This window comes from Pagrus major, chromosome 8 (genome assembly GCF_040436345.1).
Source record: "Pagrus major chromosome 8, Pma_NU_1.0".
NCBI lineage: Eukaryota > Metazoa > Chordata > Actinopteri > Spariformes > Sparidae > Pagrus > Pagrus major.
In genome coordinates this window covers 24868457-24882929 of record NC_133222.1, presented here as the reverse complement: position 1 = coordinate 24882929, position 14473 = coordinate 24868457, and the positions used below count along the sequence as shown (strand labels likewise).

General features: G+C 40.9%; 1 protein-coding gene across 1 annotated transcript in view; it reads left to right on the top strand.

Moving 5' to 3' along the window:
* The window catches only part of LOC141000663 (uncharacterized), a 47962-nt gene extending 43731 nt beyond the window's left edge, over positions 1–4231 (top strand). The window contains exon 7 of the mRNA XM_073471434.1: positions 4189–4231. Coding sequence (XP_073327535.1) covers positions 4189–4193 — 5 coding nt within the window. The 3' untranslated portion in view covers positions 4194–4231. The remainder of the gene's footprint in view (positions 1–4188) is intronic.
* The last annotated feature ends 10242 nt before the right edge of the window (positions 4232–14473 follow it).

Sequence of the window (14473 nt, the reverse complement as noted above, 5' to 3'; positions counted from 1 at the left end):
CCCTAGCTGTAAAGCGCTGTCTTTCAGAGGTTATAACTGATTAAGAGTTATGTGATATTTGTAAGGCGTTGATGATATGCCTAGGGGAAAACAGAAAACACAATGTACATGTGAAAGAACAGACTTCTCCATCTAGAGAGAAATCTGCTGATGCGACAGGTAACGGCAGCCATTTTAAGCTGGAGGAATCAATGTTACAGGAGTTTGATGATATGGCTAACCTTCAAACGATACTCCAGGAATTGAGAGACTTTTGCTGGGAAAATGGTTACGCTCTCCTTTCTTATGAGAAATTAAAGTAGATATTAAGACAACAAATAGCAGAGTAGATGAGGCTGAAAATTGAAGAAAGAGTGCAGGTGGTGGAAGAAGCCATGTTAGAGGTGCTGAAATTACAGGAGAAACTGGAGGCCAGAATCCCGGATCAAGAAGGGCCGTCAAGATGGGAGAACATAAGAATTCATGGTATTGCAGAAAGCGGCGAGGATAATTCGCCAACAATGGCCGCGTTTGTAGAAAATTTGCCAAGAGAGAAGTTGGAAATTCCTGCCTCTACTGAGCTCAGGATTGATATGATAATAGTTCATTTACAAGAAACCCATTTAACAGTGCAACAGCATGTTAAACTTAAAAGACAGGGCTTTAATCACGTTTTTTCATCATCTTATATTTCAGGGTGCAGAAGGGGGGTAGCAACACTAATATCAGCAAAGGTTGTTTTTGAAAGACTTTCAGAATTTAAATATAAAGAGGAAATATATAATATGGTTATTCGAAGATTAGAAGGAGTTGTGGTCACCCTGCTAAATGTTTATGCACCTCCAGGGGCTAAGTGGGCTTTTTTATAAGCATATCTTTGATTTAATGATATCCAAAGCACAAGGAATAATAATATGTGGGGGCGACTTCAACTTAAGGTTAAATCCAATTTGGGATGTCTCGGGAATCAACCATGATCAAAATAATGCACTGAGCGAGAAAGTAAGATGGATATTAAAGGAAATGGGTATTTGCGATGTATGGAGGGGAAAACACGATAAACACGTTTTCATGGAGATTGAACTCAACTATACTTAAAGGACAAACAAAGCAAGAATTGCAGAGAGAAATACAAACATATTTGGAAGAAAATGACATCAGGGAAATTTCTTCCATTATACTGTGTCACATGTAAAGCAGTCATGAGAGGGAAAATTAAAGCTAAATTGGCACTTTAAAAGAAACTTAGACAAGAAAAATTTAACCTAATTTGTTGTAAAAACTAGAGCTGAATAATCTCGAGGGGAAAAATAAAGACAATACCGAATTAGTCACTACCAAAAAAATTAAGGAAGTTAAGAACCATTAAATTAATTACACTCATTAGACATTCAGAAGAAATTGTTTTTTCTGAAACAAAGATATTACGAAATTGGATGGTAAGTCAACTAAATCTGGCCTATAAACTAAAGAAGCATCACATGGAGAGAGTCATATATAAAATAAAAGATCCAGTAACTAAACAAACCATAGAATCCAGGACATAGCAACAGACTCTCTCCTAAACTTACTTAATCTTCCTGAAATTTTCCGATGAACATAACTCAATTCCATTGACTAGTATAACAAGTGGAGAACTGGAGAAGGCAATAATGAGACTCAAAGCAAATAAATCCTCAGGGTCAGATGGATTTACCTCAAAATGGTACAAAACTATTAAAGACTCATTAACACCACTATTACTAAGATTGTTTAACTGGGTACTTGAGACTTGTGAAATTCCCCCATCGTAGCGAGAAGCAGTTATTGCAGTTAGATTGAAGAAAGAGTAGATAGACTAGACTGCTTCAATTATAGGCCAATTAGCATACTAAATCAGGATAACAAACTTCTTGCCTCAATTCTAGTTTAGAGACTAGAAAATATCCTCCCATATACAGTCCTGCTCAGCAGTATTGGCACACCTTAATTTTATTCACAACCTTTGTAGTATCTCCAAAAATAAATGGAAATGGACACAATTTACATCACCAACATTTTTTATTGCAAGACCAAAGTAACTGAAAAGTTGTTTTCCCCCAAAATAGGCATTGCAATTTCAAAGAAAACAATAAACAAGAAAACAGCATGTGCAGGAATATTGGCACCCCTCCTTAGTATTTCGTTGCACACCCTTTGGCAGCAATTACAGCCTCCAAACGTTTCCTATAGCCATCAATAAGCCTCTTACATTTCTCAGGTGGTATTTTCTCCCACTCTTCCTTTGCTATACGTTCCAGCTCTTGGACATTTGGAGGATTTCTTCTCCCAATGGCAGATTTCAACTCCCCCCAAAGATTCTCAATTGGATTGAGATCAGGACTCATTGCTGGCCATTTTAAAACAGTCCATTTTTTCTTCTCTAACCATGCCTGTGTGCTTTTGGATGTGTGTTTGGGGTCTCTGTCTTGCTGGAGTACCCATGACTTTCGCCTCAAACCGAGCTTTCTGACACTGGGCAGGACATTTTGCTCCAAAATCTGCTGGTAATCTTCAGATTTCATGATACCTGTGACACGGGTAAGGCCTCCAGTCCCAGATGCAGCAAAGCAGCCCCACAGCATTATGGATCCTCCACCATGCTTAACTGTTGGTAGGGTGTTCTTTTCCTTGAGTGCTTCATTGCAGCGTCTGTAAACATACTGTTTGCGAGAATTACCAAAAAGCTCTACTTTTGTTTCGTCTGTCCACAACACATTTTGCCAGAAGGACTGTGGCTGGTCCAGGTTCTCTTTTGCAAAATCCAGACGGTCCTTTTTGTGTTTTTTCTTCAACAATGGGGTCTTCCTTGGCCTCCGCCCAAATAGTCCTACTGTGTTGAGTGTGCGCCGTATGGTGCTTTTCGAAACGGTCACCCCAGACTGTTCCAGGTTGGCCTGCAGGTCTGTAGATGTTGAATGAGGTGATTTTTCCACCAATCGCACCAACCTTCGAACACATCTCTTGTTGATTTTTCTCTTACCCCCACGCCCAGGGAGGTTCTTGACAGTTCCGTGCTTGAGATATTTCTTAATCACATTACGCACTGTTGACACAGGGATACCAAGCTCTTTGGATATGGTTTTATATCCTTTGGAGCTCTTGCGTTTGGCAATAATTGCATTTCTTCAGACAGCTCTTTTGTCTTCACCATTATGAAAAAGGGCCAGCGTGAAACAGTTAGCTTTTTAAAACACAAATCTCATCATTCATTGGCCATTTCATGTCACATGGGCACAGACAATTAGTCACAGGTGACTTCCATTTGTAATTTACCAAAGGTGAGTCAAATTGGGTTTCCATACTGACTAACAGTAAAGGGGGGCAATACTAGTGATGCAGCAAGCTTTATCTTTTTTATTTATTTCACTCTCATTGTTTAGTTCCTCATGTTGTTGATACTTTGCTCTTTTGTATTAAACACAAACTATCTGTAGTGAAATTCTGTATCACTAGATCACTTTTGTTCAGGAGATATTTAACATTATGTACTTAAACTTCATGGGTGCCAATACTGCTGGGCAGGACTGTATTATCAATTTAGACCAGACAGGTTATATTAGACAGAGGCAAACCTGGGACAATATCAGACAAGTAATCAATCATATAAAACAGAACAATATGGAAGCTGTCATACTAGGATTAGATGCCAGAAAAAAGTGTCTGACTCTGTAGACTGGTCTTTTCTATATAGAATGGTTCAGGTTCAACTTTCATGAAAAATTTGTCAAGACAGTAGAAGCATTGCCGGCACGGATGTCCCATGTCCCCGCTTCTATTCATGGTTTTTATCAAGCCATTAATCCAGTGGAGACAAAATGAGAAAATATATGGAATTACGATGACTCAGGAGGAGCAAAAAATTGCTTATTTGCAGACAACATTTTAATATACCTTGTGCAAGTGCTAGAGTGCAACGACTAGTCGACAGAGTCGACGGAAAAATTAGTCAATGACTAATTTAGTAGTTGACTAGTCGTTAGTGACGTCATCATGTGTGTATCCCATGGCATGCAATGCCCCGCTAAACAATGTTTCACCGTAGCCAATTGAACTAGCTCAGAGTGAGACATCTTACTTTTCCCAACTCGTTGATGCACTGACAGCACATGCGCACTTGTGAAGGATCATGACAGTTTAAAGAGTAATGTTGTCATTTTGTCTGACAATTTCATAATAAAATTTATGCAGCGTAAAGAAGAGTACAGGAACCATGGATGGCTTTTTGCAGAAAAAGCAGACGTGTACTCCGCAACAAGCAACTGCTCTCACCGAGTCAATCCTAAACATGATGGTCAAAGACATGAGGCCACTTTCCACGGTTGACGGGGAAGGATTTCAACAAATGATTCACCAGTTTAACCCTGAATATACACTGCCATTGTTTTTTTTGTTTAACAAACTTTATGTTATGCATGCTGATTGTTATGCACAAAATGCACTTTTGTTAAAGGAAAGAAAGTTTATTTTATTGCTGCTGACACTTAAATAAATATAATAAATAAGAGCCATTGTTTTTTGTGCAATTCATAATCTGACTAGTCGAATAGTCGTTACAGTAGTCAATGACTAGTCGACTATCAAAATAGTCATTGGTTGCAGCCCTAATACCTTGGGCATCCTAACTCCTCCTTCCCAGATTTAATCACAACCTTAACAGAATATGGATGATTATCTGGTTACTGACTAAATACCCATAAATCTCAAGTACTGTCATTTGATTACTGTTACGGTCCCTCGGCATTCAAAACATATAGGCTGGAGCTCGACTGGTGCACAACCTTTTATTGCATCTTTGGCACTGTGAAACTAAAACACACGAAAAGATTCAATTACAAAATTGCAAATATCCAAAACATACTACACAATAAATTCGATACACACTCCCGCTCCTCGTCCGTATTCATACAGTTTAACAACATTTCATTCTTAAAAAAAAAAAAATTTATTGTAGCCATCAACCCATACAAACACAAACATATACCTCACTTCGCCTACCAAGGGCGTAAACTCTTTGATCCAACACGTATCAGCTCCACACTCACATCTCTTCTGGCAGTGGCTAAACAAAAACCACAGTCAAAGTTTCATTTACATACACAATCGTGTCAGAACGATGTCGCATCAAACGTACTTAAGTTACATACCATGTCCTTCATTCCTTTGATTTCCCCAACCCCGGCAGCTACTCTGGCAAAGCTTGGCGTGTGTGTGTAACAAAGAAAGAGGCGTGTGACGACACTCATGACCCCTATACCGTTTCCGGAGCACCAGGAAAACAGCATAGAATCAAACCAGGTACAAGAACCCCCTGCTGGTCGCTTACAATTACAGTACCAGTAAATCTGTCAGAGATATGTTTAAAATAAAATGGGATTTCCTAAGTGAGTTCTAGGAGTGAATATTCCAAAAAATTTCAACAAAACTAAATCAGTGAATTATGTCCACTTAATTTCCAAGATTAAATCAGATCTGTCTTGGTAGAGTATAATGCCCTTTCTTAGGATGGCACAGAGGGTGGAAGCAATAAATATTGATATACTTTTGTATAGGGACAATTCCAAGATCTGGATAAAATGATCTCAAGATTCATTTGGCAGGCGAAGAAACCTCGGATAAGGTTCGAGACTCTGCAGCTATCCAAGGAGAAAGGAGGTCTCTCCCTTCCAAATATAAAAAATGACTACAGAGCAGCACAGATAAAAGCTCTTGTTGATATATGCAATCTGTCCTACACAGCACAGTGGAAAGAGACAGAATGCCAGATATCAAGTGATATTCCACTACAAGCTGTAATAGGTGACAATGCTTTAAACAAACATGTAAGGGAGTCTAATCCATGGATAACGAAATCACTTAAAATCTGGTTTCAGGTGGTAAAAGAACACCTAAAGAAGAACACCTATCTCTAAATAGATAGAGTATTCAGAAACTTTCAGGAGCTAAAACTTCATTATGGCCTGACAAACCTAGACTTCGACAGGTTTTTACAACTTAAACACTATACTGAGAAAACAATAAGAAAGGAATGAACTACGGTGAGAAAAATTCAGGTATTTTATAGGTCTTTTTAATGGGATAAAAGTCTGACCCGGGTCTTAGGAACATCTCAAAGTTGTATAATGGGCTAAAGAGTTAAGCAGGGAGAACACAATTTATATAAAGGAAAAAGGAAGGAAATTTCACATTACATCTGGAAATATGGGAAGAGTTGATTAACATTTACATTTAGCAGACGCTTTTGTCCAAAGCGACTTACAGTAATTCATACATTCATGGCGGTGGCTGCCATGCAAGGTGCTGACCAGCACATCAGGAGCAGTTTGGGGTTCAGTATCTTGCTCAAGGACACTTCGACATGCAGACCAGGGGAATCAAACCAGCAATCTTCCGACAAAAAGATGCTGACTCTACCCCTGAGCCACAGCCACCCGCCGATTAAACGACAATGAAAAAGTACATCTGCCCTGTCTTGGAGAGAATTTGGGTGAAATAATTTAATAAGATACACTAATACGCAACCCTGCCTCGTTCTTCGTTCTAATCTAAAAGGGTTTGACACAGCCCCATTTATCTTAATTCTTGCCATTGGCTTTTTGTCAGTAGCTTGTATTGTTGTAATAAAGGTGTTATGAATCCAAAACACTACACAGGTACGACCAATTAACACAATCAAAAGCTTTTTCACCATCTAACCCCACTAACTGCTTCTAAATTAAATTCCAATATATGGCTAATTATATTTAGAGTCCATCTAATATTATCTTGAGTTTGTCTCAAGAATCTGATTTAATCTAGGCCAATGATTTGTGTTAAAAATTCCCTCTGTTCGTTTTGTCAATGATATGTAAAGATTTTATAGTCCTGGTTCAACACACTTACAGGTCTAAAGTTGCCACAATCAGTATTTATGTAATTTTATTTGTGAGTTTTTCCCTGTTGTGTTAACATAATTATAACCTGTGTGCCTTGATAAAGTGGTTAAATTCAAAGTAGAGAGGTTAAATTCAACCTTTTATCGCCTGGTCTTTAAAAATGATAAAAATAGTAAAGGTCATTAAAAATGATCAATAATTATCAATATCAGCGGATATGAAACTTCACTATCGTGATAGACTTTTCAGCCATATCTCTCAGGCCTAGTTTCCAACACACTAATTTAATCTAAGGAGCCTGTGCAAATGAGACTATGTCAATATTATAATAAATTAATAAGCCCCCAACATTCTGATCCTTACAGGAACATGGCATAAGGCTTAATAGGCAGATGAAAACATTGACATTGCAGTGGGCACAGAAAAGGTGATGGAGTGGTTTCTTACAGAATACACATTCATTATTAAAATTAGATAGAAGTCGTCTTATTTCTGAAACAAAGCACCTTACCAACTTCATTGACCCATGGTGGTGTGCCTTAAAGGAATAGTTCACTCTAAAACAAAATTCCGTCATTATCGACTCACCCTCATGCTGATGAGAAGTCCAGTGTAGTTTCTTATTCCTCAAAGTGCAGCTGGAGACCCGCGGGGGTACCCTCCGGCAGGAATAATCCATATAACGAGCATAAGTAGCGACCGAGAGGAAAAGGTCCATAAAACTACACAAAAACTTTGTAATATTCCTCCATACTGCTCATCCGCTGCAATCCAAGTGTCCTGAAGTGGCGACATCCAGAGTTTACTCGAAACGACGTCATTTAGTACATTTTTCTAGCCTAAACAGTCATTATGCTATATCTGCCTGGAGGCACGCTCCGCGTTCACGCGAGTCTCCATCACAGCGTTTTCACTACGGAAGCCGCGCCAGACAAGATGAACGAGACTCACGATAGATACACACCGGTATTTACTTCCTGCTTTGAGCGACCGTGCGACACACAAACACAAGAGGGATCTGCCTGCACTAGTTATTTGAAACTTTGACACTCACAGCAGGATGCCTCACTGCATAATGTGTTAATAACACATCAGAGCACATCCCCTTATTTTGTTATCCACACATACATATGCATGCTTTCATATTCATTAACTCATTAATTAATGCTGTTGACTTTTTAAAATAAAAAGGCTGCAAATCGTTTATCTTAATTTCAAGTTATGTTATTATATTGATATTAGCATGGACAAGCAGCATGAATATTAGCAGGGATAATGATAGCTGTCACTCAAACAGAAGTTCTTCTTGTGTATTGAGGAGCTGTGGAGTTTTTTCATGGTCAAACTGTAACCTGTACTGTACAATTTCTACCACGAGACAACTTCTCTGTTAAACTTTCTGTCTGCTCCAGTCGCTAACCCCAGTCTGCTCTGAACACAATCACAGGAGCTATCTCTTCTTCTCTTGCTCGAGTGCTCACACACTATGCTCTGCCCTGTTCCTTCAAGGAGCCACGCTGTTTTTATAACCCCTCTTTGAGGATGACTCCCAGATTCTACTATAATCATACATCATTATTCCATATTGGCAACAGCTTACATTTTGTGACTTTGAACACAAAATTAAGTTATTTGTCAAAAAATATTTGGCCAACAGTATGGCTCCAGGGTTTTCCCTGGATTTTTGTTAGACAAAGGTGGCAAAGGCTTGAGAATGTGCGTGGCATGCACAGCATACAGCAGGCCCACGGGCCACATGCATCCCAGGAGTAACCCCCAAGTGGCTCAGGCCATGGTCCAGCCAGAAAAGCAGAGAAAAGCAGTGAAAAACACATTTTGCGAGCCTTCAGAAATTCCTACAGTACTACAGACCGTGAATGCAACAGTCCAAGTAGTCTAGCAACATTCAGTCCACAATGCAGCGTGTTGTTGAGAAAGTGTGTCGGTAGCAGTAGTAAGCTAGTCCTATGATATGACCTCTAAGAACATGTCTTTCTAATCCCTGAAACGTAAAATTGACAATGAAACCTTTGGTTTAACCCTGCCTGGACTGACAAATATTTGTTTATTTTACCAATAAATCCAACCGTCAAACTGATGTGTTTAATTTGCAATGAGTGTGTTGTGGTACCTAAAGATTACAATGTTCGGAGGCACCACATTGAGAAACACCAGACTTTCCGGACGGACTTTCCTGAGGGATCACAGGAGAAGGCTGCAAAAGTGCAGAGTTTGATTGCGTCTTACAACCGGAGCTGTACCACGATGGTGCGGTCATGCACATCCCAAGAGAGAGCAACAGTAGCTTCCCTCTGTGTGTCCTGGATCTTGGCAAAGAAATAAAGGCCATTCATGACTGCATGCTGGCCATTGTGGATGAGGTGATAAATGATGAAAAAAATTAAAAGCACCCGTCAGACAATTCAAACAGTTGCAGGGTTGAAATTCTTGCTACAGATGTGTTTTGAAACGCTGTTAAAAGAACTAAAGAAAGCTGATGTCATGTCTATAGCAGTAAATGAGACCACAGACAAAACTGATATTGCACAATTGTGCGTATGTTTTGTTTGTTTTTTTTGCTTTTTTGTTTTTATGGACTTTGATATGTGCCTGTGTCAGATGTGAGCAAAATTGTATTTTATTTCAAAAGGGAAACAAATGTTATTGCCACTACTGTGCACTTTTTTGTTTTTATGCACTTTGATATGTGCCTGTCAGATGTGAGCAAAATGTTTTAATTTTTTTTATTTCCAAAAGTGAAACAAAGGTATTGCTTCTACCACAGATTCTGTGCCTGTGTCTCAGGGAAACATTGAAGAGAGGCACAGGGGAGATGTTCGTTTTCTTCCAGGGCCAAGGACTTTACTTGGTCTTGAGAAGCTGCAGCATTTATTAACTGACACACTGTAACCTGTAGATGCCTTGCAGTCACGTGACTTCTGATGATATCAGTTGTTGTCTCCGCCATGTTGGGTACCATACAGTAGCTATATAATGCTAGCGCTCTTCACTAGAAATTGAGTAACTGACAGTTTTTTGGAGCTGCAACCCACTTAACGTTAGCTAGCTATGTATCAGCTCAAGATTATGTAGGTTTAGATATACCAGAGTTGTCCTTTAAGCTAGGGGTATTCAATCAGAGGTCCAGTTATAAAAATTTCCTCAAGTGAAGGTCCAGAACCTCATAATGTCTGACTTGCATCACGATTCAGTGCCATATACAGTAGACTATATTGAAGTAGCCTAGTAGTTGTGTCAACATCCGTATGTGGTCAACAACTGACTGTAAAATTAAATGAAGTACAATTCTATATTTTTTCTATATTTTATATAATTTTCAGCAATATTGTCAGTTTTCACATTGAAGTTGTTACATTCTGTCACTTTCTGTGGCAGATACTGGTGGTTTTGGTGATTCTGTTTTGCTCGCAGAGGTGCATGGAGAAGCTGGGCGGAGCCAGCCATTCACCGGAGCACCTGCAAGCAGGTTGGAGAATCAGCGCCTGCTTATAAGCCCTGCTCTCAGTGTTACCTGCTGCCAGATGATTTTGTCTCCCGACGTGGTATATGGCTCCGGCTAGATCAATATACGTTAAGTCGACTAGTGTGTTTATTTGTTCTCCTGTGGAAATTGAACTGGTCTTTTGTGTTTCTCTCGTGTTCAGTATTTACCAGCATCCCGGCTCTCAGCACCTCTCCAGCCAACTCCACTGCCCTGTGTCTCTCGGAGGACTCAGCCTCGCCACGCTTCACCAGCGCCACCGTGATCGCCCTCGCCTACACAGTTCCCCGACGGGGATTCAGCCCTGGACCCCTCATCACCTGCATCTGCCCTTATCTCGACAATAAAGCACCCTGTACTCTATTCCCTGCCTCCGTCTCCTCTTCTGGGTTCACCCACTTAAAACTCAGTGTAACAGAAGTGGAGAGACTATAAATAAGTACTTCAATAATAAATGTTCTTTTCGCATTGCAAGTAAAATAGGCTACATAACAGAGAGCTTTTGAAAAACATGCCTCTAAAGTGCTTCATTTTAGAAAAAATACAGTTTACCTTGAGTTTCCCCTTTTTTCTTTTTGTTAACTCCATTTCACTTCTCACATTCTCAACCAACTGTATTAAAACAATCTCAACACCTCTTAACAACTGAACAATCTTTCTTTCCCTCTAATGCCTCACTCCCCCACTTACTGTTGTTCATTGAGAGAAGTGAGCTTCAGCTTCTCCTGCCTGGATTTTAAATCTGGGCTGTAATGGTGCCATCTTGTTCATGTGTGTAGGTGCTCAATGTGAGCCTGGAAGGCTGCTTTTAATAATCGCCACAGTATCAGAACATATGAGACGTCCTGGTTTTGAATTGCCTGTGGGAAAATTCAACATTTTAGAGTCCATTCTCGATTAAAAACTCTGTTTTCTCTCTGTACCTCCTCTCTGACTCGCATTTCCTCCAACAGATGTCTGTGTGTGTATTTTTTCACTCACTCGAAACTCTCTTCCGTGGGCCGCTAAACCAGTACCGTAAAGGCTGGAAAAGTGGCACCAGTTAATATAGAAATGCTCCATTAAAATGTAATAATTCTCAATAATGTATTGGTTATAGGTCTGGGTCCCAGGAATTTTAAACAAAGGCGGTGGCCAGTAAGACAAAGGCGGCCCGCCTTTGAGTTAGATAGGCAGGGAAAACCCTGAGGCTTATCAACATTGCCAGGAAAGGACTCGAAATATGAAATATGAAATATAAAACAAAATACACTGGAGGGGGGCTTTAAGTCTGTGTCTTTCCCTTTCTCTATGTCAGTTAATCTGTTCTATTTCCCTGGTCAGTCCTGCATTCTCTCTCATCCATTCCAGTTTCGCTCCTCATGTTTTGAGTGCTTCATTGTTTGTATATATTTGATTTAGTTATTTATTTTTGTACTTCTTTTATTCTCAGATTTGCCCCTGCCTGCCTCTTCTGTTTTTGTTGCCTTTTGTTTCCAGCTTTTTGATCACCTTTTGTAGCTTGCTGTTTGGGTACCTTTTTGCTTAAATGTAACAGGGGTTTCTGTAATAATCCTTTTTCCCTTTGTGTTTCCCAGGTGTGAGTGTGTTAGGGACTCCCAACCAGGTAGGAAAACAGTTTTTCTATACAGTAATTAAATGTCTCTGTGGGACCGCTCAATAGTAACCATAACTGATCGATCGGTTAATTCATTGAATTAATTAATAAATTTGTCACACTGAAGTGAGATGAAAATACCACAGCGACTACATTAAATTTTGATTTTTTGGGACTGGAGATGAGGAGGATCCCAAACCAGTAGTCTGAGTGCCCCATTGTGGTCGGACTAGTAGACTTGGTAAAATATCTATCATAAGAAGAGAATTATTCTTTGATTTGGCTGTTTTGCTGTGGTGCCAGGCTTCACCAATAGCCAACTATTCTGTGACTGTTTTGTGACACTGCCTACGTAATATGCATGATGGTATAATGACAATTTATGTCAAAAATTACCCACGTGGTCAAACTGTCAAGATGGATCAGTGGCTTACGACAGTGTCAATTAACGAAAATGGAATGAAATGTCTGACACAACAGGCAAGGTGCAAAGATTTGATGCAAATGATGCAGCGAGAGCACAGACAATAAGTGATATGGCAGTAATGTTAGCTTCAAGTCCAATGACCATTGCCAGTGTCGAGTCCCAGGATTTGATGTTGAATGAAGATGCTCAAAATTGCCATGAACAAGGAAAATCCAGTACAAAAGTGAGCCGAAACTACCACAGCGACTACATTAAATCTGGATTTTTTTTTTTGGACTGGGATCCCAAACTACATTGTCTTTTGTGCTATGAATCCTTGGCCCTGCTAAGTTCAAGCGGCATTTTGAAACTACACACAAGGACTACATGGGGAAACCTACTGGATTTTTTGAGAGAAAACGCAACAAAATTAAGACACAGAGAGACCCTCACAGTTTTTTGCACCTGGGGAAGATGTGAAGGCCACAGAGGCTTTGTACAGAGTGTCCTTGTTGATTGCAAAAACAGGAAAACCTCATTTAATAGGTGAGAATTTAGTCATCAATTTAGTCAAACATACTCTTTGGGGGAAAATCTCTGACGATGGTGCCGCGTGAGTGGCAGCCTGTTACAGCAGCTCTCGCTTACTTCTGAGCTTTTTCCTCTTTTTATATTTCTTTTGTACTTGTTAACTGTTTTTAATTACTGCTCTTTGGAGCTCTCTCTCCGGGCAGTATGGAGACCAGACTTGCTTTTTTCGCTCTGGTCTTAATACTGCTTTTTTCACTGTTTTCCGCCATGTCCGGGGAGCCTGTACGCAGCCCTATTGTTTACAGTAGGGATCAACTGTTGGCCCTCAGTAGCGCTGCGGTGCCTCCGCACGAGCAGCCCAATGTCCCCCGCGAGCTGAAGAGGAGGAGACGCGGGTGCTGTGCTGGCGCTGCTCGCCGTAGCAGGAGGAGACGCTACAGACCCGTCCTCCCATCTGTCATCATGGGGAATGTGAGATCTCTCCCCAACAAGCTGTGAGTGCAGCATCATGGTGCTCACTGAGACGTGGCTAAGGGCGCTGACCCCGGACACGGGCGCTAACCTGGATGGTTTTCAAATGCAGCAGGCAGACAGGACGGCAGAAAGCGGTAAGAGGAAAGGAGGAGGGCTGGCTGTGTTTGTTAATGACAGATGGTGTAACTCTGGGCACATCACTGTCAAAGAACAGGTCTGCAGTAAGGACATCGAACTTTTAGCGGTTAGCATGAGGCCGTACTACCTCCCGAGGGAGTTTACACAGGTGATCGTACTCGCTGTGTATATCTCCCCCTCTGCTAACGCTGATGCAGCTCAGTCACAAGCTCACTGCAGACACAGCACCCACAGGCCCTCTTCCTGATCTCTGGGGACTTCAATCATGGCTCTCTGTCCTCCACCCTGCCCACATTCACACCAGAGACAATAAAACACTGGACTTATTTTATGCCAACAGCAAGGAGGCATACAACTCATCCCCCCTCCCTCCCCTGGGAAGATCTGACCACAACCTGGTGCATCTCCTGCCTGTTTACAAGCCCCTTGTTAACAGGCAACCAGTGGAAACCCGCACAGTTAAGACATGGACTGAGGAGTCTGAAGAGGCTCTGAGGGAGTGTTTTGACTCAACTATGTGGAAAGAACTGTGTATTTCTCATGGGGAGGACATCGACAGTTTAACAGGCTGCATAACGGACTATATAAATTTCTGTGTTGATAACACTGTACCCACCAGGACTGTACGGTGTTTTTCAAACAGCAAACCCTGGATTAATCCTGACATAAAGGCTCTCCTTAAGGAGAAAAAGGTTAGCCTAAAAGACCTAAAGGTCTTTAGGTTAGGAAACAAGGAGGAGCTGAAGGCTGTGCAGAAGGAGCTGAGGAAGAAGATCAGAGAGGGGAAGAACAGCTACAGGAGGAAGATGGAGGACCAGCTGCAGCAGAGAAATGTCAGTGGAGTCTGGAAAAGCCTTAAAACCATCTCAGGGCAGAGGAAACCAGACTCCCAGGCTGCGGGGGATCAGACGTGGGTGAACGACCTGAACCTATTCTTCAACAACTACAGACCA